The following is a 26,523-nucleotide window of genomic DNA, read 5'->3' on the forward strand; positions in this document are numbered from 1 at the left end:
AATGTATTATGTCCTAATTATATTCAAGAACATGACCACATAATCCAGAAAGCCGATATTCCATTTCCATTTGTGTTGAGGGGATTGCTTTCGCTCAAAGAAGGCATTGCTGGCTACAGTTCAGAGGGTATGAGAGACAAAGAGCCAAGGAAATGGGAGGAGAAAAGCAGATAGTATATATGCATCAGATCCTTTGAGTCCCAGAAGAGAAAGGGCTATGAAGAAACTAATCTGTGCGCACAGGTGAACTGACCAACAAACCGTATCTATAGAACTGAATAGTAGTAAAGGCAGAAGCAGTGACACCAGTTAGGAAGCTACTGCAGTAACCTAGACCAGAGATGATGGTTGCTGGGATCAGGATGCGAGCAGTAGAGGAAGTAAGAAGTAGATGCGTTTTGAATATATTTCATAGGTAGAGCTAACAGATTTTTTTCTGATGGATTGTGTATGGCTGTGATAGAAAGGAGTCAATAATTACGCCAAGAATTTGGGCCTGAATTACTGGAAGAAGAGAGTATTATTAATGAAGATGGAGAAAGTCTGTGACAGTAGCAGGTTTGCAGTGATTGGGGGAGATCAAATCAGTTTTGGACAGGTTAAGTTTGAGGTGCCTATTGAATATCTAAGTGAAAATATTGATTAGGAAGCTAAATATATGATTCTGGACTTCAGGGCATAGAAGGCTGGATATATAAATTTGAGAGACATAAGCATATAGATGTTATTTAAAGTTGAAGATTGGATGAAAATTATCAATAGAGTAAGTGGAAATAGAGAAGAGAAAATATCCATGATCTAGCTCTGAAACACACACTAACAGAGATCACACAGATGAGGGGAAACCAGGTAGAGGGACTAACATGAGCTCGAGTAGTATATTTAATAAAATGAAATTGAACAAAGTATATAATTTTAGACTTTTTTTTTATAACTTATTTTTTCATGAGAAGATGACTAATTTTATAATGTTAAACTATTAAGGAACATTTCATTTTTTAAAAAGTAAATGATATGTATTTCAGACTTTGTAACATAATAACGGATACATTTTGACCCAACTCTCAGTTTTGGTCTGCAAGTAAATCCTTCTCATCTTTCAGTCTTCATGAGTACAGTTTAGTAGCATTAAAAAAAAAAAAAAAATGACATTCACCAAAGAGTAATAAATCCTTATACCCAGGAACAGTTTCCTTCTGTGACTGCAACAGAGATAGGAAACTTAATTTACGTCCAACTGTCTTGCTTTTTAAAACAGAAAATTCTAGATGACTTAGTGCTCACTGCTTGACACCTGGAATAGAACTTTCTGTTTTATTCCGAGTCTCATGGCATGGTATGTCTTTCAAGTTCTTTTGAGATTTGTTTGTTGGTTTATTACTGGCAAATAGAGAAGCAGCTATTTATAAAGTAGAAACAGATTACGTTTGAAAACCGAGGTACCACTGTACTGGTCACAAGGTAAATTTCAATGACTAGAAATCCTCTGGGATTTTACTGGGTGACAAAAAGATTATAGGACTCGAGGGTCAGGGATGGCTCCAGTTTGCATTGCTTGGTGCAATAAAGGAAATCTATTTGCTCACTACACCCTTGACTAAAAGAATTTAGTGAAAGCACCACTTTACCCATTTTAGGAGATACAGACACGCACAGGTGAAAAGATAAATATAAATGCAGTTACACCATTCCCCTTTCTCCCCTTTTTCAACTTTCCTAGCACATAGGCTGGTAGAAGGGATTTTGAAAGGCATCATCAGGGTGAGCCTGGCAATGAATGCCCTCAGAGACTGCTGAAAGCAATTCTGGCTATATTATGCGAAAGAAAAAGGGGGTGGAAAGAAGGAATTCCAGGGGGACAGATTCTCCTGAGAAAACTGCACTTTCTGAGGCCTGAATTTAGTGAGGAAGTTCACAGGTGCCCAATATGGGGCCCGGGGGGCTTTGTGGACCAGAATAATAAACAAAAGTAAGGGCAGCAGGATGTTGAGCGGACTACAGGGAAAGAGAGTGTGAGTGTTTATTCAGCTGCTATGAGTGGGAAATTTTGGTGGAGAGAGAAGAAGAAATTTAGGATGCTTTCTAAGTGGTATATTGTGCAAATCTCTGTGCCAAGAGATCTATGACCGCCATCTACACCGTTTTTCATGGCTTCAGGATATATCTTTGAAGGAGACACCATGCACAGACTGGCCCAGGATGGAGCCAGTTATAATCAGGCTACAGCCCAAGCCTGAGAGGACTCACTGATTGTCACTAAACTGAGTTAGGCTGAGTGTGAAATTCAACGTGAATGATCCAATGCTGATTATAGTGATTCATGCATTGTGTTTTCCATTAGCAAAACTGAAAGATCACAAGGCTTTAAAAAGCATCTAATCTTTCTTCCTCATGAGGAAATTGGATCAACCCATTCTAGAGAAAGAGGTTCACATTTTCACAAAAATAGCTTAAATCTATCCTTAGTCAATGCATCAGCGTTGAACTTCAGGTCAGTGAATAAAATGTATAACCCAATTCCGTTCAACAATTGTATTTATGCTAAATCTGAAACGAATCCAGATTCAGCTGTGGGATCACGGAACTGCAACACATCATGATCTCATTTCTCCTTTTTGGTCTGAACAATCCTTATTCAAGGACTATGGCAAATAAAGTTTCGTTTGCGTTTTCTCAAAGATTTTCCACAGCATTAGAGTTGAAGACTGGATGACATGAGCAGATCACTAATTTGTCAATATGTCTGAATTCCTAGACAATTGAGTGAGAGAGGAGTTAGGGGGAGAGGGCTATCTTTAAGTGGGTTGAAGCCCTGTGTTTTCTTATCAAAATGTTTTATACTGAGTTCCTCTGCTCTATAAATTCCAATTAAAAAAATAACTTTCTACTTTCTAATTTTAACAGATAGGAATCCATTCATAAAAGCAAATTTCAGTGATGCATTTGATTTGGAAATGTTTTGGGTGAAGAAAATAGAAGTAGAAATGTATTTGCATTAATCATAATATATAAACACGTACATATTTCATCTATATCAAATGTTTACTATAATGATAATAAAAAAAGTTTTAGCAAAAGTATTAAACATATATTGGAGGCAGTGATAGTGCCGTAAAAGATAAACTACAATAAATAATAAGCAAAACCTTTTCTGTCAAAATATGGAAGGTATAAAGAACAAAGAAGATAGGCAGAGAGAGCTCCCAGACATAGTTCTTTGTGTAAGTGGAAGAGGCTGTGTGATAGCTTGGGGAACTGTGAATCTGGAGTGGGGAAAGGGTGGTGGTGGTGGGTGGTGGTGGTGGGGGGCTGATAAAAAAACACACAAAACACTTAGAAAAGAAACAACAAAACAAAACAAAAAACCCCACAAAACTTCTCTCAGCTAGTCTCAGGCTTTTGTTGTTAGTACCTAAGTAGAATTGAGGCAAAAGTAAAGGAAATCTTTATAAACATTAATTAGAATCTAAGAAGTGAAACCCATGTTAGTTACATAGGAGTTGAGAGCAGTCTGCTTTATTGGGTAGAAACTGGCTTAAAACACAGTCTGGGACCTGGTGAGTGCCATAGAAAGATTGCTTCCAGCCCACTATGATTCTGCCTTTTCTGGCTCCAACCTTATCCTTAGTGATGTTTCCACCTCGGTGTTGGATACAGAACGTGGCAGATGAGCCAACTACATGTAACTTCACTCATACATACAGAAAAAAAAAAAAAAAGGAAAAAGAAAAAGAAAAAAGAAAGAAATTTTTTTTTTTTTTCTGCTTCAGCAACTTCATAAAGTTCTCTAGGATGTCTGGAGGGCCTACGGGCTCATGCCAAATGAGAATTTTAAATGTTCTGTTTTACTTATTTTTAAAAGTTAAATACTATTCATTTGTCACAATGAAGAGTATCCTGAAATTTCTCTCTCATATTAAGCAGCGCTTCATAAAATGATTTGTCGATGTCGACCTCATTATTTTTACCTCTCCATGTAACTAGGCACCAAGTAGCTCCTAAACCAACACTCAAGTTGGGGGTGTCCTCTGTGTCTGTCTCCTGGGAGTGTAAACAACAGATGAGGGAGCGGCTCAGATCATGTCACTTCTTAGCTGAAGTGGCTTCCTGTTGGCCACAGGATAATTCTGAATCTGCTTAGTACTGTTTACAAAGTGCATCATGCTTGGGAACCCATTGATTCTTCACCAAACCTCTGTCCCTTTATCCTTCATTCTAGTCACTTTGAAATAGAGCTATTCGTTCTGTCTGAAACAAAGTTTTCTCCCATCTCCTACTTTTCCTTAAAATACGAATGTAGGCTTTCCTGACTGATGTCCCAGGTCTGGGTCAGGAACTGTGCTTAAAATAATGAATGAGCTCAGGGGCAGTGTATGATATAAAAAAAAAAAAAAAAAAAAAAAAAAAAAAAAAAACCAAAAAAGAATTAGTTTCCATTTTTTCTCTTTTTATTTCAGTCCTTCATTGTGCAACTTCATTATGTTTTAAAAACATAATAGTACAATCATAACCACTTACAAGTTCACCCCTACTAAGCCTATATCATTTAAGGTTTGGAAAAGAACAGTAAAGTCATCTGGTTTATACCCCTAATATTACACATGAGAAAGGCTTTAGGAAAGGAGGGAGGCGCTAATCGAAGGGGCTAATAGGAAAACATAATTTCATGGTCTGCATTACTGCATCATGAGACATTATGAAAATGTTCATTAAATGAAACAGCACTTACAGGTAATGGCTGTATTATTCAATGTAGTCTGCTATACTTCTGAAGTGTATGTTAACTATTCTCAATTTATCAGCTAGAAATTAAGAAAACAAAACTTCCATTGTCAGTTTGCGCGCAGGTAAGGAGGAAAATTGGGATAGGAAGAAAAGTTGGGAAAGCAAGAAAAAGAAGAAATCATTTACAAATCATCACCTATTCATTACAGGCAATTTATTAAAGCATGTTTCATGGTTCTAGCTCATCGATTTCTTAGTAGAAGTTCTATATCTTTTTAAATAAAATAGATATATAACCTCAGGTACTAGGGTGGAAGGAAAAGAGCATTCAGAATGTTAATTCCTACTGTGATAATTCTAAATAAAGCTCGCCTACACACTCTTATAGATACTAAATTGATACACTATAGTCTTAATATATTGTATTTTTAAATATGGTCATCCTTCTTTCTTACCAATATAATTTACAACTTTATGTGAGTGTGTATATTCAAAGATATATACTTTCAAACACAGTATATATATCACACGTATATATATTGTGCTGAACTTTCTTGACTAAATTTTATTTGGTGATCAAAATTGAAAAAAAATGTTTAGCAAACTGTGCCTACAAAATCTATACATGTTAAATAATGGCTACTTTAGCATACATTTATGTATTGTAATTAATAATAGTTAACGCATTTTTTAAAAATAAATTTATGCTCTGAATGGTTAAAATTCCATTCCAAATGGTTACAAAGAAAAATATACATGGAAACTATAAAAGTGTACTAAACTATAACTATGACGTATGTACTAAAGAAAATGTGCACATGCAACCGATATTTACCACTTGTTAATGTGTATCTTTTAATAAGAGCTCTTTTTAAAGAAAACTTCTAAATAGTTTCTAAAAATTATTTTAACATGGAAAATTAAAAATGTGACGGTTTAAGTATATATGTCCTAGATCACTAATATTTTAAGAGAAAGATCACAACAGTCCTGGCAGAACAATGCATTCCCTATTATGGTTTCTAATGCTTAATGGTGACAGAGTTATATTTTCTGTGGGTCGTTTTGCTTACCACCACATCTTGGAATTGGTCCACTCCACATCACTTTTCCATCCATAAGAATGCATGTGATTGTTTCTGTTCCCTGGGTTTTAATAAATCCTTCTTCACAAATAACTGAAATTGAACTTCCTAATTGAAAGTTGTCCCCAAACCGCCGTGCATTGATTGGTATTCCAGGATCAGGACACTCATTATGCCCAAATGCTTGAGAACAACAAAGAAACAAATAAAAAATACATACAAACAAGATGAAAAAAACAGTTGTGCATTTGGGGTTAGAAAAAGTGATTTTTAAAAGGTTATGTTTATTTCTACAAAAGCCTTTATTTATTTAAAGGAAAGAAAATGGAGGCTCTTCTCTGATCATACCTATTTTCCCATGATGTGTAATAGGCATGATTATTTTCAAACATGAATTTCACTCTACAATGTCAAAATGGAACTCTTTCTGCTTATTTCTGGAGATCATTAGGTTTCACAACAATTTCCAGGATAATCTAGTCAGAATTCCAATGAATGTGAATAGAGAGCCTTAGAAATGTTATTATCTCATTTAACATTTAGAATAGTCTGATGAGCGAAAGTATCATCATTTATGCTGTGAGAATCAGAAAAATTTAAGTAGCTTGCCTCGGAGCATAGAGATAGAATTGAAATGTATCTTCTGGGCTGCTTTTAATTATTTCTCAACAACATATTCTATCTTGCGTTATTTGTCTTATGACTCTCAAGAGAAGGAGAGTTCTTGAGTTTAGGGCCACTATTACATTTGACCTTGAATATCCTACAATGTTTATTTAGCCCAGTCCCAGCAAATGGCAGAAGTGTAGTGACAATGCACTGCTTTGAATTTTTCAGAGATTGTGATTGCATGAGGCCTACAAATTTTTCTCCTTATTCACGATCCAATATACACTATGTTTAAATTAGTATAATACTAATGGAAGAATATATAAAGTAGCAAAGTCTGAATGTTTAAAACATGTTTTATGAGATATTTATAATTAAATAAGATTATTATATTCATACTGAATAAGTAGATACAGTTATTAAAATTTCCTCACTAAGCATCACTTTGATATTGTCCATAAATCATATAATTTTATTATCCATTCACATTTTTAACTTAAACAATATAAAATTATATTAAGCTAAATTCTAAATTGTATAAAATATATATTTTAGGTACACATATTTAGTCATTGTTTTCTGTTGTATCATTAAAGACAATTTTGATTAAACCAACTTCTATACAAAATTCTTCAGAGATTTTTTGTTTAGGGAAAAAATGTCACTAGTAAGTATTAAACAAAATAATTTACATATGATGGATTAAATGATTTACTAGAAAAACAAAACAAGGAACAAGGAGGCATATTTTCATAATATCCTCAAGGTACCAAAACATTAAAGTTACAAATATGCAGTTAACACAAAATAAAAATTATAAATAGGTAAGTGCATGTCTGTATCTATATACAGATGTATAAATATTTTTAAGAGAACTTTCAGATAAAGCAGCCACTTAAAACAATAAGTCTCTATGACACATGTCACAGCCAATTTAATTTTAATAATGTACAATTACATGCTGACACTTATTAGTGGCAGTACTCACCACTAGTGACACTTTGAATAGACAATAACTGTGTTTTGTTACTAATTGCCAAAGCTCAGCATTGAATGGACAGTGACGGGAGTGAGGGTGCAATTCTTTTTTTAAAGAGCAGGAAAGTAAATCATATTATTACATGACACTTAGATATTAACTTGTCAAATTGGTCAATATCTGGCATTGTGGTAGCTTCAAGGAAAAAACAATAAAAATTACTAATATTCTTTGGCTTCAGGTAAAACATTTGTTAACAGAAGCATTGGTAAGTATATCAACCCACTAAAAGTTTTTCCTTTATGTGAGTCATTTTTTGGATATATTTACACCATGTTTTTTTTCGGAAAAGTAATATTTATTCTTTTGAAATACATGAATATGAGTGATAGACAACAGCTCGAAGAAATCTCAAATCTGGATCAATACGTAGTAATAGACAGTAACGTAATATCCAATGTCAAGGTAATAGTTCAAAAGCCAATTAAACAATAATAGCGAATGTTTATTGATCAATTATTAGGTACCATATACCCTAGGCTAAATTATTTACATGCATCACCTAATGTACTCCTTATAGAAACCCAATACAATTTTACGGATGAGGAAGAGGACACTGAGGCTCAGTTCTTGAACCTAAAAATGTAGATTTGAAGTTTGATCATTTCACTTTACAGCTGATATTCTTAACCACTAAGGTATTTCCCCTCATGATGGCTTTGCTAAAATCAGGATAGCGTTTTATTGCCCCTAAGTTAAGGAGTTCTTTCTTTGTGATGCTTCTATAGCCTTGTGAATTTGTCTTTGCAATTATAACTCTGTGCTATTATTATTTATTAAAGTATCCTTCAATATCTTGAAGGAAAGATCTATCTCCCTTTTATGTTTGCACAGTAATTAAAGAGCAAAGCCTGTGTTATATAGTATGTTCGAAGTCATGCTTATAAGATTTCATAAAATAAGCTAATATATTCGCCAATCTAATAATGATATTTGAAACACATTTCCTTAACATCAGGCATCTCACAAACAGAAATGACATGATAGAGAGTAAAATATGGTTGGAAATCAAGGACCAAATGCACAGTTATGTATGTTATTGTTCAAGTTTCTTTATCTATCGAACCACAGAGCTGGTGTGCACGATTCCTTTCCAGTTCTACTTTGTACAAATAGATGATATGGAAAACTTAAACTTACTGTTATAAGTGATGTTAAAGCCACGTCCTGACATTGAATGGTCAGCTTGAAATTCTAATCGCAGTATATGACTGTTACTAGTAAGGTGGGAAGGCACCTCAGCCCCAGTAAAGGTTCCAAGAATTGGGGATTCTGGAGAGTCACCATCTTTAACAGCAAGGAAGTCGAACTGGGATTCCAGATCAAAGTCATTAAAAGAAAGGTGTATCCGACTCCCTGGATCAGAGATTATTGTCCAGATGCAGTTTAAATTGTTTCCATACCCTTCTGGGTAATCAGGAGAAAGGACTGTACCCATTGGTGCAGTAAAGTTAGAGAGACAAGGAACTGTTAAAATAAGATTAGAAAATACCATAAATAATCAAAAGTAATATTTTACCATATTGCCCTATCCTACAATTCAGATAACTATAGTTTGAAAAAATAATATTGAACAATGTAAAGTATCTTATAAGACAGAAAAGTTACCGTTTGTACATATTAGAAAAGGCAACTAGTATTTTTTGATGATTGTATGCTTAAATATGCACAAAATATAATTGAAACAATAACAGCAATTTATTTGACATTTATCACGTTCATGTTAGAGTGCTGTGCAAAGTTTTTGTTTCTGTGCCTCAAAAATAATGTTGGAGAAATAGAGATTTCATAGAAAGCAATAATGTTCATGAAATAATTAAAGACACAAAATAGCATGTGACTATTAATAGAAATGGGATGATGTAGCACAGAGAAAACTTGTAAAGAGAGTGGTGACTCAGTGAGTTTCATTCTACCATGCTCATAAGATGCTTTTATAGTTTAGAACACAGATAAGGAGATGAATTAACTTTTATAATGGACACCACTGGTGGCAAACACTGGAAAAACAACTAAACTCTCACACCATATGAAGACGAAGTCCTCCCCCCTCAAGTTTTCTTTTTTTAACTTTTAAAAAACATCTGACTTAAACATTCACATAGAACATTTAGAAAGCAGAAGATGGATAAATAGAAAAGTAAATATTCACAGAGAAAATCATTGTTAAAATAATGATGTATTTTCTTCCAGTAGTTTTTATAACATATTTTAAACAAAATTGAATTCATACAATTTTGCACCAAATTTTATTTACAAAGAGTATGTAAATAAAGTATGTAAATAAGCCTCAAAATATTTTGCTAAATTTCTGCCTAGAAAAGTTATATTAATTTATACTGAAATATAACAGAAATATATTACAGAGTACAACACCCTAACCAACACAAAACTGTTCAAATTTTCCCTTTCTTATTTGATAAGAAAAATGACATCTGTACAAATTGGCCACTTCTTTGCCTACTAGGGAAGTTGAAGATTTCTCTTATGTGTGTTAGCCATTTATATTTTCTCTTTTGGGAATTATCTGCTCATGAACTCTAATCATTTGAGATTATGAACTCTTAGTTGACAATATTCACACAATATTACAATTTGCACGTTTTGTTATTTTGTTAATATTTTATTATAATTTATTTTAACTTGAGTACTAAAAAATAACAATCTGCATTTTTCATTGCTTTTAAGTTTAGATTTTTTAAGTTTCACAAACTAGGTCACTATCTATCTCTATCTACAGAAATATAATGACAAAAATTAAATTATATCTACATGTACATGTAAAATATGTAAAAGAATCATAGAAATTATATGTATTATCACTCTTATTCTTTTTTCATATGTAATTTCTAACTTAAATTTCCTTTTCCCATGGAATGATGTTAAGAGTTAAAACCGGGCCTTAGAAACTGACAGTCATGGGGCTGAACCCAAACTGAAAGTCATGGGGCTGAATGCAAATGATTTGCATTGTTTTTTTCCTATGCCCCACTAAAAATATGAGATAATTTTTTAAAATTATCACACTTGACGGGATAAAACCTGGATCTCTAGCTTCTCTTGAAAAGTCGATGAACTAGTTTCCTGTCACTTCCTTCGTGGATACATGTTTCCTCTTCACATTTTTACCTGCCTTCCTCCTGGAATCATTTGATTCTATAACCCTTGATCTAAATTAAGGGTCAGCAAACCTTTTCTGTAAAGGGACAGATAGTAAGTGCTGTGGCTTTACAAGCGCACTTGTCTCTTCTGCAACTATTTATTTGGTGCAAAAGTAATTGCGGTTTAAAAGATTTAAAAAAATAAATTGCAAAAACTGCTACTACTTTTGCACCAACCTAATAACTCTCCCACTGTAGCAGGAAAGCTGCCATAGACAACAGGTAAATGAAAGTAAGTGGTTATATTCCCATAAAACTTTATCTACAAAAGTAGGATTCAGGCCAGATTTAGCCCACAATTCATAGTTTGCCAATCTCTGATCAAAATGACCATCACCTGGGGCAAGGGCTAGCCAAAATTTATCGTGTTATCCTTCCTTATCAGAGAGATAGGTAAATGCCTATATAATACAGTAGTTGGCCCATAGTGTCGATTTTGCTTTCCGGGTTTCCATTACCTGCAGTCAACCTTGGTCTAAAAATATCAAATGGAAAACTTCCAGAAATAAACAATTCATAAGTATTAAATTGTGGGCTGTTATGAGTAGCATGATAAAATCTTGCGCCACGCTGCTCCATCCATGCAGGCATGTGAATCATCTCTTTGTTCATCATATTCACATTATTGCATGCTACCCATCCATTAGATACCTAGTAGCCTTCTTGGTTGTCAGATACATTGTCTAGGTATTAGCATCACAGTGCTGGTTTTCAAGTAACACCTATTTTACTTAATAATGGTCCCAAAGTACAAGAGTAGTGATACCAGCAATTCAGATATGACAAAGAGAAGCCATAAAGTGCTTCCTTTAATTGAAAATATGAGTACAATACATTTTGAGAGAGAGCGCATTCACATAATTTTTTATTATATATTATTATATATGTCAAATTGTTCTATTTTATTAGATATTGTTGTTAATCTCTTACTCTGCCTAATTGATCAATAGAACTGTATCGTAATTATGTATCATAGGGAAAAAAACATAGTATATATAGGGTTTGATTCTGCCCACGGTTTAGGGCAGAATCCACTGGGGTCTAGAAACGTATCTCCCTCAGATGAAGAGGGACTACTGTACTCTAAACCCTTCATTATATTAGATGCACTTTTTATGTAATTTCCTTTGACCTAGTGTTATATTTCTGTGAGTATCATGCTAATTTTATAGTAATAACTTCACGTTATGCTTTAGTATCCACATAAGCATGTATTCTTGCCTGTATTTTTACCTAGTTTTATGTCAAGGCACTAAGTCAAGTTCCCAAAGAAATTATGTTAGAATTTTTATTGAAAAATAAAAGCATGACTTTATAAATATGTCTATGTAATTTACATACTTCATATAATATCTTCTCATTCAGAGACATAGTGTCCATCTCTTTTTTTCCTCATAAAATTTCCTATTCTCAATAAGTTGATAATTTATTTCTATGAGTTATATGGATTCATGTAAGGATTATTTCTATAGTTTTTTATAACTTTATTTTTCTTAAAAATTCTCTTTCAACTACACTTTCAAATTATCTATTGTTGGTATATAAGGAAACTATTAATTTCTCCATATTTATATATCAGGATGCAGGACTTAATTCTCTTTAAAATAGTAAAAAAATGTCCTCTAGATTTTCAAGAGTTTTCAAATTTGATTTAGTCAGCATTATTTTAAATATCTTATTAAATGCATTTTAGCATCTATTACAATGATCTAAAAAGATTTTCATTTTTAATGGGGTATATAACATTAATAGATTCACCAATATTACAGTGACATTGTCTCCTTGGAAAAACCCCTAGAACTAAAGATCTTCAAGTAAAGTCTTTTGAAGTATTACTAAGCTTTAGATGATGCTGACATAATCAAATCAGACTCTCCTAATGCAGTTTCTTCTCTCACAACAGGAATTTCACAAGGTGATCTTGGTTAGATGAACACTGGCTCTAACCTGAAAGAGTTCTATTAAAGGGGTCAGCGCACTCTTCCTCTCCTAGATTTCCCGAAGATCAAGAGAAATATACTTTAGGGAAATTTATGCCAGATTCTAAAAATACCCACTCTGCTGAAATGTAAGATGTTATCATGGCAATATGTATCTAGAACACTATAATGAGAAACAGTAATGCTTACTTGCTATTTTTCGTATTCCTTTTTTTTTTGACTGTGCAATATATATATATATATATATATATATGTATGTATATATATATATATATATATTAGAAAATGGCCTGTATTCACTTTAAAAGGTCTCAGTTCTTTTAAAATGTTAATTTCGAAATATTAAATAATCAACATTTTCAATAAAGGAAAATGTATATTTTGCAGCATATATTATAATTCAGATAAAATGTAGATCTTAAAAAAGACTACATTTTTATTAAACCAGTAAAATATTAAAGTAAGGTTTGTACTAATGTCTTTACAGGGAATAAAGATTTTCACAAATGAAAAGCATTATCATTAAAAGCTGGATACAGATGAACAGTCTTACACTTGAAAACCAGAACATTATCTTTACTTTTATGATGATGTCTTTTATATTACCATTTGTTAATATTCACAACTAAAATTCAAAAATTTCAATATTGCACTCACACCTGGTAAGTTGTATTTGTTGGTAATGAAAATAGTATTCAATTGAACCCAAAAGTGCATTAATGTGTAATAAAAATTACATTTTTGTTGCAATTAAATTGGTATGTTTTAATGTATTTGAAGAAATACATTATTTTAATCCAAGCGTACTGTATATCATAAACATTAATGAATTTTATTTTGTGCAATATAAATAAATGGCATTTAAGGGTGCATTAAGTGTGAGCATCTACAAGCAAAAATAAGTTTATGCATTATACATGGAATATAAGCTTTAAATATTTTAAGTGTTTTTGATTGCAAATAAGCATATACTATCTTATTAAAATAAATGAGTCTATTAGAATTAGCTTAGATGTATAATTTCCATAAGAAGTATGCTATCTATAAAGTATAAAGTGTCACCAATAAAATGTTTTGAGAACACACATAATATATACTTTGCAATTACCAAGTGAACTATGTTAACTTTATTTAAATCTGTAATGAAATTTATAATTTGGCATAAGCACACTTGTTAAAGATAGTGTCACAAAGTGCTACTCGTTCAAAAATAATTACACGGTTCCAGCTCTTTGCAATTAATTACAAAAGCAATTATATGCAAGGACAGGGTAACATATGCTATCTGGAAGCAAAGCATTTGGTACTCACAGATACAGATGGGTATGTTTGCAGACCATTGGTTATTCTCTTGACAAACAATGGATTTCTCTCCAATTAATTCAAACCCAAACTGGCATTCGAACCTTAAAACATCACGATTAGAAAATCCATCGCCTTCTCTAATTCCGTATAAAGGTGTCCCAGGATCTCCACAACTTTCTTTTTCAATTTCTGTAAAAATAGATTAAAGTCACTTTTCAAGGGTTTCAGGCATATGATGTCCATACATCCCGTTTAGTACATGCACAACTCTCTATAGCTAAGATATTTCAGAGCAAAAGTTCTCCAATCTTATTTTGTTGTTGTTGTTTTTTCTTTTGCTTCTCTTGTGGACCTAATTTTATGAATTGATCTGTAGGGAATAATTAGTGTATTTCTTTCATTTGGGGGAAACTGAGGTCCACAGCGCTATTGTGGTTGTTCCTAGCAGAACAATGATGACAAGATTCAGATTTTCTGTCTGTACTGTACATATAGTTACACATACATAGGTATTTTCCCCAAATCCCAAAGACTGTTCTTGTTTTTGTAATCTGTACATGATACAGTAAATCCTTAGATTGCGACCAGGATATGACATAAATTTTCTGCCTGTGTACCCCTCCAGCAATCAGTACTTACCTTTCACACATGATCTGCCATGCTTCCTGATACTAGTTAGTTGAATCACTTTCCCAACCAGAATCCCCGCCCCCGCCCCCCCCCCAAAAAAAAAACCTCCTTAGGGCAGGAATCCATTTTGTGTTCCAAATTACCCAGATATGTTCCTCAATAAATGTTCTTTGCAGGAATTAAATTGGAGGTTGAAAAAAATTATCTTAAGAGCATATTAAAACACCCTTTTGTCCACATTCAAAGAAACTCAAAATATCTAGGATATTCATTGTGAAGCTATAAATGTCCATAGTAATTTGTTGTGGTGGTTTGGTTTTCAAGATATGGAATCATCTTAATACAGGTGTCCTCAAACAATAGCAAAAATCATAAAAATTAAAATTAAAAAACATAAATGAGATGAAGTTATGGCCTCTTAGGACACTCCAACAATCACACATTCTTAGTTCTTCTGTAATTCACCACACCATTTTGGTATGTATCTTTACAGTTCTTTTTCCAAGCTTTTATAATTATGCATAGACATATACAATATATAGCATTAACATCTGCATTTTATATAAATATAAAACTCCTCTCCAGAAAAACTGTAGCACTGCTTCATATATGTATTATAAATTATGTTGTATTCAACTGTCAATATTATTTTATACTTGCTCTATCTTCACCAAACAATAATTTTGGAGATATATTTGAACAATTTGTATCCTTAGAACTGGGTTTGATATTTTATTTTTATCTATGACATAGTGAGTGACATTAGTCTGTATGCATAGGGTACCAAAAAAATGTATACACATTTTAAGAAAGGAAAAAATTGTATTAAAATTGTAATCATATACTCATATACTGATAACAAAAGATGAATACAAGTCATGCGTATACATTTTTTTGGTACCCTACTGTTGCCACGCAGCAGCCTACCCGTCTGTCTCCTCGTACCTACCCCTAAAGAAAGGAGAGTCTGTGAAACGGATCCTTTCAGGGACTTTGCTTCACCTTTGTTTTTACACCTTATGTCTCCCTGTTTGGCCCCAGAAAGATGGCTGGCTAGTCAAAGACGGGTACAACTCCCCACAGGGGGCAGAGGGGCAACCCAAGCCAGACACAGCCATGTGGGGAAAATCTGGAGAACTCGCGGGGTCAACAGAGGTGGGCACAGCCCCCCACCTTCCCCCCCCCACCCCCTGCTAAGGAGAGCCTCTGCCTCTGTGGCTGCATTCCTTCTCACAAACCAGCAGAGGAAGTGACTCAATGATGTGCTCTCCATCTATTCATATGCATAAAGGTTTTGTCCCTGGGAAGTACTTATCCTGAGACTTAGTGTTCTGCTGCCAGCAGGCAAGGGTGATTGGCTTGAATCAGTTTCCTATTATAATGTATGGGATTCACAGATCTTGAGATTGACAAGCTTTACTTCTTTTACTTCCACACCTAACTAATAAAAGCCATGCGTTGGCCTGATTCAGGGCTCAGTCCTTGAGACTTGAGTCCCTTAGCCCCGCTTGCACTCTATTCTTGTCTACTGACTTTCTTAATGTTGTGCCACCCTCCTTGCTTCCCACAACTCTTGTCATGCTGGACGCGACACCCTCCAGTGTGTGTGTGTGTGTGTGTGTGTGTGTGTGTGTGTATTTATTTTTTATTTTTGTGTTGTTTTTATCCAGATTTAATATCAAGAGGTTAGTAATTTTTCAAGTTTCACTAGTCTTTAGGCTAGTTTTTATAACAGGAATAATTGGATCTTTGAGTGTTAGAAGTTCCTAAAAAAAGGTGTCTGAATATGATACAATTTTGAGGTAGATATCTGACCACAATTTCAATTTCTAATGTTATTTTCCTGCCGAAGGTTTTTTTTATTGTTTTGTTTTGTTTTTGCTGCTCGGGGAGCAGTACTGGCAACTTATATATGTTAGAGAAGTGACTTTTTCCAAGGTTAGCCAGGCTAGTAGTTTAGTAGTAATAGATTTGTGTTACAGGATTTTAGGATGCCTTTTTATAACTATATCATAAATCTTTCTCACTCCTAGCTATTTATTTGTAGTCTTCCAGTTTTCTTTGCTCATACTTACAAAGGGTTGTGAAATTTCTTTGTCTATTCAAAGAACCAACGTTTGCTGATCAATTATACTGTTTTGATTTTTATTTAAACATCTTTCTTTTTGTCTTTTGGATTCCATCTGCAACTCTCTTTTGCATTATTTTGCTGTTCTTTTTCTACCTTGTAGAGCTATTTTTTTTTAATAGTTTATTTTCAGCCTTTCTTGCTTCCTTAAAAACTTGCCTTTATAAATTTTCTTTAGCGAATTGCTTTGATACAGAGCTTTTTTTGGTTAACTTCTAAATAATTTGTAATTTGCATTTTGATTTCTTCTTTAACTCATAAATAATTTCAAAGTGTTTTTAAATGTATGGGTCAGGGCTATCATTTTGTTGTTGATTTCTAATATTACTGCTTAGTATCAGAATAAATATATCCAGGTCTCACAGTAGATAAATCCTTAAAATATACTCAATTTGTTATATTTGTCAAATGGAAATTGTTTATGCCCTTAATTCTCTTTTGTTTACCTTCTCTGACAACTTCTAGAAGAACTATGCTACAGTCCCAAATAGAGTATAGATTTTACCACATTTACTTTTAGTTGAATCAAGTTCACTTCACATAGTTTAAACCATCATTTTGTCACTCAATTTATTCAGCAAGTATTTATTTGAGCACCTAAGATGGGACAAATTATGTTCTAGGTACGTGGGAACTATCGATGAATAAACAGACAGTGATTCCTGCTCTCTGGTCACATGAATTCCATCACGAGTTTATAAATAATAATAAATAAATAACATGTTTTTTCAGAAGGTGATACATGCTGTGGGGAAGGTATCGAACAGGGAAGAGTGGGGCTAAAGTGCTAGGTGATGGTGGGATAACATTGTTGCTAGGCTCAAAAATTTTAGTACTCATTTACCATCTTATTGTCATTGTTTCTGTTATTGAAAGAATGGAAGAAGAGGTTCTCTTTCACCTGAAAATGTTTTTATTTTGCCCTCACTATGAAATGATAGTTGGTAAGGTACAGAAAGTTAATTCAAAATTATTTTTCCTCAGCATTTTGAAGATGTTTTTCCTGGTCTTTTATCCATCCATTATTTCTGATGAGAAATATGGTGCCAAACTGATTTTAATTCTCTTATAAAATTAATCTGTTTCTTGCTTCCTCTTTTCCTTTCCCATAAGTGTTATGATTCCCTTCTAGATTTGCTGCTTTAAAATGTAACTATCATCTACCTAGATATTGGTTTTTAAATAATTTTTTTTTTTTTTTAACTTGGTGCTTGATAGATTTCTCCTGTCAAATACTACATGGCAACTTTTTTTTTTTTTTCAGTACTAGGAAATTTTTATCATTATTTCTTTTAAAATATTGTTTCTTACATGCTCTCATCTCTCTGAAATTCCTTTACACTGAATGTTGGAACTTTGGCATTTAACCTTTATGTCGCTTAATCTTTTGAATTTTCATTATAAAAATTCTATATTCTGAATTCTAGAAGAATTACATATATGTAAATATATATGTGGATATGTTTATTTTAAAGTCCAAAGTCCACTTTACTAAATCCCTGTGTACTTTTATTGAATCCCAATTCAACCTATATACTGAAAAATTATGTTGCCATTTCCTGAATATTTAATAATTGTTATTACTTTTTATTGTTTTATTAAGTATTATTTTGTTCACACATACAATTTCCTCTTATGTTTGTGAAGATATCTAGTATAAGTACTTAAAATTATTTTCTGCTTTTTAACTCTCGTTCCTTGGGTATAAGCAGAAGGGTACTTAGACAGCAGCAGAGTAAAGTTTCTTCTAAAGCTGCATATTTAAAAATATTTTCTGTGAATCACAACGGGGGTAAAATCTATGAAGAAAGATACAGGAGGGAGTAGTGTAGGGAAGAACAAAACTCTTCATTTTAAGCAAGCTGTCCAGTGTTCTCTATCTAACCACACAGGTCCTGCACTCCCCATTTTCACCTTCAACCACCCGTGCCTTCAGGTTTATTTGTCATAATATCAGAATCACATTGTACTTCTGGGTGCAAACTCCTCCCTCTATTGATCTCCGATGAAGCCACTTTTATGGTCTCCATCCTGACTTGGTGAGGCTTCCTGCTTGGTAACTGACTGCATCGGACTCCCATTCCGTGTCTGGGTATTTGGCTCTGTAGCTGACATCTTTTCCTCTGTAGCAATTACTGCAGTTTGTCATGATTGCCAGTGGCATTCTCCCCAGAGGCTTCTGGCCTGGGTGCACGATGGCTTCCTATGCTTCCATAGAGGCACTGGTTTATGAAATTCTCAACTCACCACTGGACCTCCTATATATCTTTATATGCTTAATTATATTTATTTATCTTAGGGATCCCCTGCAGCCTCATAACAACTGAGATCTTATCTTCCTATTCCTAAGGATCAGTAAATACTTTAAAATATGATTTCTATAATCTGTGTGTCAGGATTGAGAGTAAGTGCTTACTCGACTATTTTGAAGCCATACAGCTTTCTTTGTTTCTTTAATACAACATTCTTTTAAAATCAAGGATACATTTTCAAATAAAGGTGAAATTTTTGAAGCAGCAATACTCTCTTATACTGAAAAACAATATGCAGTAAGTAAAATAAACATATACCTATTAGATTCACTGCCTTTAAATGTTTTTTTTTTTTTTTTCTATCCAGGAAGCAAGACTAACATCTGAAGAAATAATTAATGTGCAACAAATGAGTGCTACACGAGAAATGCACAAAGAACAATTATTAATAATAGTAACTATCATTTATTGAGCATTAAAACTTACTGGCACTGTGAAAACGTATTTTAAAACATTCATTATATAATTTAATCATCATGACAACCCTATGAATGAATTATTTTCATCTACATCTGCAGATGAGAAAATTGAAGTTCAGAGAAGAAATGGCAAAGATTGAGTGTTTGTGCCACTTACCCCAGTTTATATGGTGAAATCTAATCCTCAACATGATGATCGATATTTGGAGGTAGAGTCTTTGGAAGATAATTAGGTCTTGAGAGTGGAGCTTTCATGAATGGGAGTAGTGCCCTTGTAAAAGAATATTTAAAAGCTCCCTTATGTCTTCTGCTAGAATATGTGAGGACACAAGGAGAAGACAGCATGCTATGATGTTGGACTTTCTAGTCTCCAGACTGTGATGTTTATTGTTTATAAGCCATGCAGCCTATAGTATTTTAGTTATAACAGCCAAACAGACTAAGACACTAACAGGACCAATTTCATAAAACTTGTGAATAGCAGTTTCGTTCTGTTTGACTCCAAAGTCTTCATCACCAAGCTATTGTGGAGGAATCTCCATTCATTAATTACCTATTTATGAAACACTTATTTAGTTTATAATATATAGCAAAAATAATACTGGGCAGTAAGGACATAAAGACAAATAAGATGAACAACAACAACAAAAAAGGACAAATAAGATGCAGCCTCCGTCCTTAAATGAGGGCCCAAAGAAGGTATAGCAAAATCCTCTTAGAGTAGGTGACCCTTGAACTACCTTAGAGTTATCTCACTGAGTGAACTGGAAACAGTGAGGAAGGAAATGTACTTCAGGTAGGAAGGAGAAGAGCAGTAAGAAAAAAAAAAAAAAGATGTATTTTCCCTTCACTTTCCTTCGTTAGGCGGTGGATTGTTGGAGTTAGTTAGGAGGCTGCCTGAGTCTACTGGGGATGCTATAACAGAATACCATAAACTGCATGGTTTATAAACAACAGAAATTTGTGTCTCACAGTTCTGGAGTCTGGGAAGTCCAAAATCAAGATGCCAGCAGATTTGGTGTCTGAAGAGGGTCCATTTCCTGGTTCATAGAAAGCTTTTTCTTTGCTATATTTTAAGGTGGTAGAAAGGGAAAAAAAGCTCTTTGGGGTACTAATTCCACTCATCCGGGCACCACTCCCATGACCTGACAAAGGCCCACTTTAAATACCATCACTTTGGGAAATAGGTTTCACTATACACATTTTCGGGCACACAAATATTCAGACTGTCGCAGAGACAGTGACCGTGGCACAAGGCGTTGTGCAGGTAGTGAGTTCAAGTAGGTGATGGTGTGGCTGGGGTCAAAAAAGTAGAAGCAAGGCCAAAGATGCAGCCGGAAAGGTTGCGAGGTTAATTACATATAAGGAAATTGTGCAAATTATGAGCGTACTGAGGATAAGGAGTTCAGGACTTCTTACAATCAATAAGGGGGTGTGGAAAAAGGGAAGGCTACAGATAATCCTGAGGGCTTGAAATAAAATTAGAGGAATTGGTGTGAACTCATGTTTAAAATATAGACATAGACTATAGATTTAGATTGCATGTCTGTATACATATATATGTATACATGTATATATGTACATATATGTCTGCACATATGTTTTCTAGCTTCATCCACTAAGAATACTAAAAGCAATAATTCCCTATACAAACAAGTACACTGAGTGTCTAGATCTTGGTCTAAATACCATTTTTTCACTGAAAGGAATCAGAAAGTCTCCTTTAGGATTGGAAAAGAAAAAGTGCAAGATGAGTCTGGTACAGCTTGTTGTGTCAAAGAACAACAAAAAGAGCTTAAAGAATAATGGGACATATCAGAAGACAAAGGAGCTAGCTTGAAGGGACTCTATCGCCATTCTGGGGCAGTGTCAAAACCAGTGATAATGACAGATTAGAACTAATTGAATGCAATTTAAATGAATACATCCGCATGCACAAAAATGAATGGGAGAGAAGAGAAAACACGGCTTCCCTGTAGAACAACACATTAAAAAATATAGAATTAATGAAAATAGGAAATCCACATTAGGCAGCCATCATAGTGATTTTGGATTTGGGGTGAATGTTTGATAATAAACAAGATACTGGCATAGCTTTGGTTCACCACTCTGTAAAACACCTATCCATGACAAAGGTGCACATGGTGATGTTATCATTAAAAAATTCCGGAGACAGTAATTTTACCAGGTGATGAAGGATCACATCACCAGTGCAGGATTTGCTAACACTGCCTTCTGAAATGATGCAGTAAAATGATGAGCATCATTTCTGTCAAGAATGAAGGGCTTAAGTCTGGATATGAGGAAAGACTGGATGGACCCAGATTCTGGGGCATCTTATAAAATGAAAGGCAGGTACTTTGAAGCTGTCAAGGTCATGACAGATAGGGAAAAACCGGGGAACTCCTCCAAACTGAAGAAACTGAGAAAGACATAACAAATAAATGCTATGAAGTTATGGGGGTTGAATCCTGACAAGGCAGAAAAAGAGACATTTTTGGTTTGTTGGAGAAATTTGAATGGGGTCTGTGAATCATTTGGTTGTATTGTATCAATGTTGATTCTCTAATTTGGATGGTCATTTTGTAGTTATGTGAGGGTCGGACAATTCAGTTCCTCCCTGTATGTCCCTGGTGCCTTTACAGCTGCTGTCCCAGCACTGGAGCTCAGAGTGAGTTTGTCAGTGAGTAAGTCTGTGCACAGACCCTTTAAGAAGAGAATCACCTGGGACTCCAGCAGCCCTCTGTCTCACTCAGCCATAATCTCCACTGGTTTTCACAGCCAGAACTTGTGGGGACTTCTCTTCCAGTCGCTGGAGCCCTGGGCTGGGGAGCCTGGTGTGGGGCTGGGACACCTTGCTTCTCCGGGCAAGACCCATAGAGCTGAGATACCCTCAAGCTTTTTAACTGCCACACGTAGTGTTGAGGCAGGATGGGTAGCATAGGGAATTGACAACCTCCTCCAGAATACAATGAGAGTCACCTTATAGGTTACATAAGAAACAAGTGACTATATCAGGCACCTGTAGCTGGAGAAGAACAAGAACCAGTTTCATTGAGCAGGGCTAATCTCTATGACCGGGACCTGACATTTACCAAACTATAATGTTATTATAATCTCATTTACATTGTGGTTACTACAATCGGATGTTGCCAAAACCTGCCCCTGGGAGGTATAAATACCCATGGCCAGGACTTCGTTGGTGCAACTCAATCTCTGAGTTCGTCCACAATTCCCTCTCAAGTGTGTACTTTCATTTCAATAAACTTCTTGTGCTTTCCTGCCTCTGTCTCGCTCATGAATTCTTTCTTGTGCAGAGACAAGAACCTGGTCACCGCTGCTCCAGGTTGAGTCCTCTCTTGGACATTCCCGTGAGCCTCCAGCAAGAGTGTGGGACCTGCCTGTTCTGTATCTCTGCCCCTCCTATGAGTCTTGATGTAGCTTCTTCTGTATATTAATTATAAGACTCCTGTTCTGCTAAACTTCAGGTGATTCTCAATGATGGATATTCTGTAGTTTAGTTATAATTTTGATGTGGTCATGGGAGGAAGAGAGCACAGCATTCACTTACTCTGCCATCTTGACCGGAAGCCTAAGTCACACAAATTTTAAGTGGCAGAACTGCATTTAAACATAGATGGTGTAATTCCAGAACATGAGTTCTTAAGTACTATGCCCTCTCTTAGAACCTAACATTCAAGAATAGTTGTGGAGTACACAGAGAAGGAAATAAGGCAATAAAGAATTTGCATACAAAAGTATGGGGTTCTATTAGTAAACAATGTAAGCAATCACAAATTCTTGTAGTTACTGAGAACTCCATATATAAAAAATTGAATGATGTATTTCAGTTACACCTTGTGAATAATTTAAATTTTACAGTTGTATCGTTTTTATAGAATTTGAGTAGTGGATATTTTCTGTTTAACCCTCAAGAACCATTCTCCACCCTTGTCTGCCTTGCCTTTTGTGCTTCCCCCGTAGGCTGGGAGTAAAGATTGACCCACATGGACCCATAATAGGCACCTATGCTACTGACTTCTTTTGTGTATAACAGGTGTTCAGGAAACAGGTAGCACTGTCAAGAGATGGGATGAGGAGGTCAGGAAGAGAGGGCGGTAGGGCTATTTTTCCCCATTTTTTTTTTCCTGCCTGATCACAGTAGGATGGATATATCCCTTTACTGAAAGCCAAGCTTAAGTCATGCTACCTTCTCCACACAGCTATCCTCTGAGAGCTCTGGTGATCATTCCTAAAAGTGATAATTGCTCCCCATTATCACTAGTCAGGGATACTGTGTAACCCCTCATTAGTTTCCTTAAGTTCTGCTCACATGCACCCAGTGTGTTAGGCGAACACTACACTATAGAAACCTGAACCCAGTGTGAATGTACTATTTGTTACCTGTGTGGTGTCCCTGATTGACACAATATAATTTATAATTGAAATCTCAATACAACCCCAAAAGAATATATTTAGCATTCTACTGATATTCGATTTGATTATCATACAATATTTTGTCTCTTAGAATTAAACGACATTTATAAAGTGTCACCTCTATTGAGTATCAGCTAAACACTGTGCAACATTCAAAGTTAAATTTGGATGTAACAAAGTGAATATCCACTCCCCGAATCAGAGGTCGGCACCCATTGAGTAGCATCTGGTTTTGCTCTTTTCCTTCCTTGATGTGGAGGCAAATGAATCAGAAACTAAGGAAGAGGTGCTAACGTGAGTGAGGATGGGGGCTTAGAGGAAATATAAGCAGAACACTCCAGAAGGCTCTCCTCCTGCAGTGAGTTGAAAACAAAATTTGATATACAGGTTTAAACGGCAGTGACTGAACTATGTACAACAGGACTCTTTCAACACTTTTTTTTTTTTTTTTTTTTTTTTTGGGTGACCAAGTAACTCTGATCCTTGAAGCTTAAAGTAATAAACTCTAATTTTAAATTCAATCAGATTTCCAGCCAAAGACTAACATTTGGCCTTAAAGTGACATAGAAATTCTCATTGATCAATCTTTGACAACAGTTGACACTGTAATTCAAATACTTCATGGAGAAATTGTAGGTTAAAAGAATGTGATCTGTAAAACTTGCAGTTTTGCTGATTCTTAATGTTAAGAAGCCTCTTGGGAATCTCATTACCTTAGCAACGGGCTTACAAAGGTTGTGAAATATAGAATCATGCAGCTGGAAAAGACCTTGTGAGTTAATAAACTCCATCTCACCTTCAAGCATCTCAGACAAATGAGACTGTAGTCAACATTTAAAGATATTTTGAGAAGGAAATCTATAACTTCCCAGGCAAAGTAATGAAGGACATATTTGTTTGCAATAATAAATACGTAAAGTATTTTACAATTATGATGAAAACACTGACATTTACAAAGCTTCCGATTAGGCACAACCATTTAATAAAAAATATGCAAAATTTAGAATACTGGTGAATATACCCTGAGACTAGACTCCCAAAGTTGACCATTTCACACAGAGTTGGTGTAGAATATCTGCAGTCGGTACTTAAATTATATATTCTTTTGAGATGTAGCAAATAGAGGCATTCAAAAAATAACTTAGAAACCTCAATTCTTAATCATATTTCACCTTAAAGTTTATAGACTACCTTAATATGTTTAACAGAATTAGGACTTCTTCATTTGTAATTAAAAAAAAGTGTTTTTCTTTGGTTCTAATTACAATGTTATTTGGTATATCATTAATTAGGAGGGTTTTTTTTATGCTTGTGTTTATGCATTTATGACAAACCATTTACATTCTGTCATTTCAGTGCCCAAGTCTCAAATTGAGAGGGTAACTGAGGGACCTACAGCTAATGTCTGTGTACACAAAGAGTTTCCTAGGCTTCACAGGAACCATGATCTCAACGCGTTCCTTCAAAATTCAAAGGTGACGGTGTTAGGAGTTGGAGTGTTTAGGAGCTCATCAGGTCAAGAGGGCAGAGCCTTCATAAATGGGATTAGAGTTCTTAGTAAAGAGATTCCAGAGAGATTCATCGCCCCCTTCCGCCATGTGAGGACACAATAGAAGGTGCCAGCTATGAACCAGGAAGAGAACTCCCACCAGAAGATCACCACTGATCTTGGTACCTTGATCTTGGATTTCCAGGACCGATAACTGTGAAAAACATATCTCTGTTGTTTATAAACTAACCAGTCTGTGGTGTTTTGTTTAAGCAGCCCAAATGGAGTAAAACAATAGGTACAGAACAAATGAATTTGAGTTATGCAGCAATTTCCTCCAACCCAGTGATTATCAGGCTTCTGGCCACGGATTTCTGGGGGTTTTAGGCAAAACCCTACTCAACGATGATAATTCCACCCTATTCCTTTCTTTCTCAAGAGAACATCTTGAAATACAGGAGGGTAGGACTGAGGTTTTTTTTAAGGAAAATACAAAGTACTCTACTTTGATTAAAAGTAAATAATTAAACAGAAATACAATGAGGTATTTCAATTATTGTTAATAACATATTTCTTGAAATTTCACAACAATTCAAAATACACTATAATGTAACAACTCCAAACTTAAGAAATAATGCTAACTTAGTAGTTCTCTAGTACATACAATTATTTCATTGTCCAAAACAATTTAACGGGACCAGGTGGGAATCAGTTAAAAAAACAAAAATAAAAACAACAACAACAAAATGCTTCCTGATGATGATAAAGTATCTTAGCTCAGGGAATCTAAAGGTTATTCTTACCAACTTAAAAAGTATATGATCAATCACTAATCAGTAGAGAAATGCAAATAAAAACCACAATGAGATACCACCTCACTCCAGTCAGAATGGCTATCATCAAGAAATCAACAAACAAGTGCTGGTTAGGATGTGGAAAAAAAGGAACCCTGGTGCACTGTTGGCGGGAATCAGTATGGAGGTGTCTCCAAAAACTGGAAATGGCACTCCCTTATGACCCTAGCAATTCCACTTTTCGGTTTCTATCCAGAGAAATCCAAGACGCTAATTCAAAAAAATATATGCACCCCTATGTTTAGTGCAGCACTATTTACAATAGCCAAAACTTGGAAACAACCAAAATGCCCATTGGTAGATGACTGGATTAAGAAACTGTGGTACATTTATACAATGGAGTATTACTTGGCTATACAGAAGAACGAAATCTTACCATTTGCAACGATA

The 26,523-nt window shown here is 34.7% G+C and overlaps 1 protein-coding gene across 1 annotated transcript in view; it reads right to left on the reverse strand.

Annotated features, from left to right (window-relative positions):
* CSMD3 (CUB and Sushi multiple domains 3) overlaps nt 1-26,523 on the reverse strand; it is a 1,093,095-nt gene that overhangs the window by 397,474 nt on the left and 669,098 nt on the right. The window contains exons 14-16 of the mRNA XM_033126920.1: nt 13,871-14,053; nt 8,599-8,925; nt 5,799-5,993 (exon numbers count right to left, since the gene is read on the reverse strand). Coding sequence (XP_032982811.1) covers nt 5,799-5,993; nt 8,599-8,925; nt 13,871-14,053 — 705 coding nt within the window. The remainder of the gene's footprint in view (nt 1-5,798; nt 5,994-8,598; nt 8,926-13,870; nt 14,054-26,523) is intronic.

Source organism: Rhinolophus ferrumequinum, chromosome 14, assembly GCF_004115265.2.
Source record: "Rhinolophus ferrumequinum isolate MPI-CBG mRhiFer1 chromosome 14, mRhiFer1_v1.p, whole genome shotgun sequence".
Taxonomy (NCBI): domain Eukaryota; kingdom Metazoa; phylum Chordata; class Mammalia; order Chiroptera; family Rhinolophidae; genus Rhinolophus; species Rhinolophus ferrumequinum.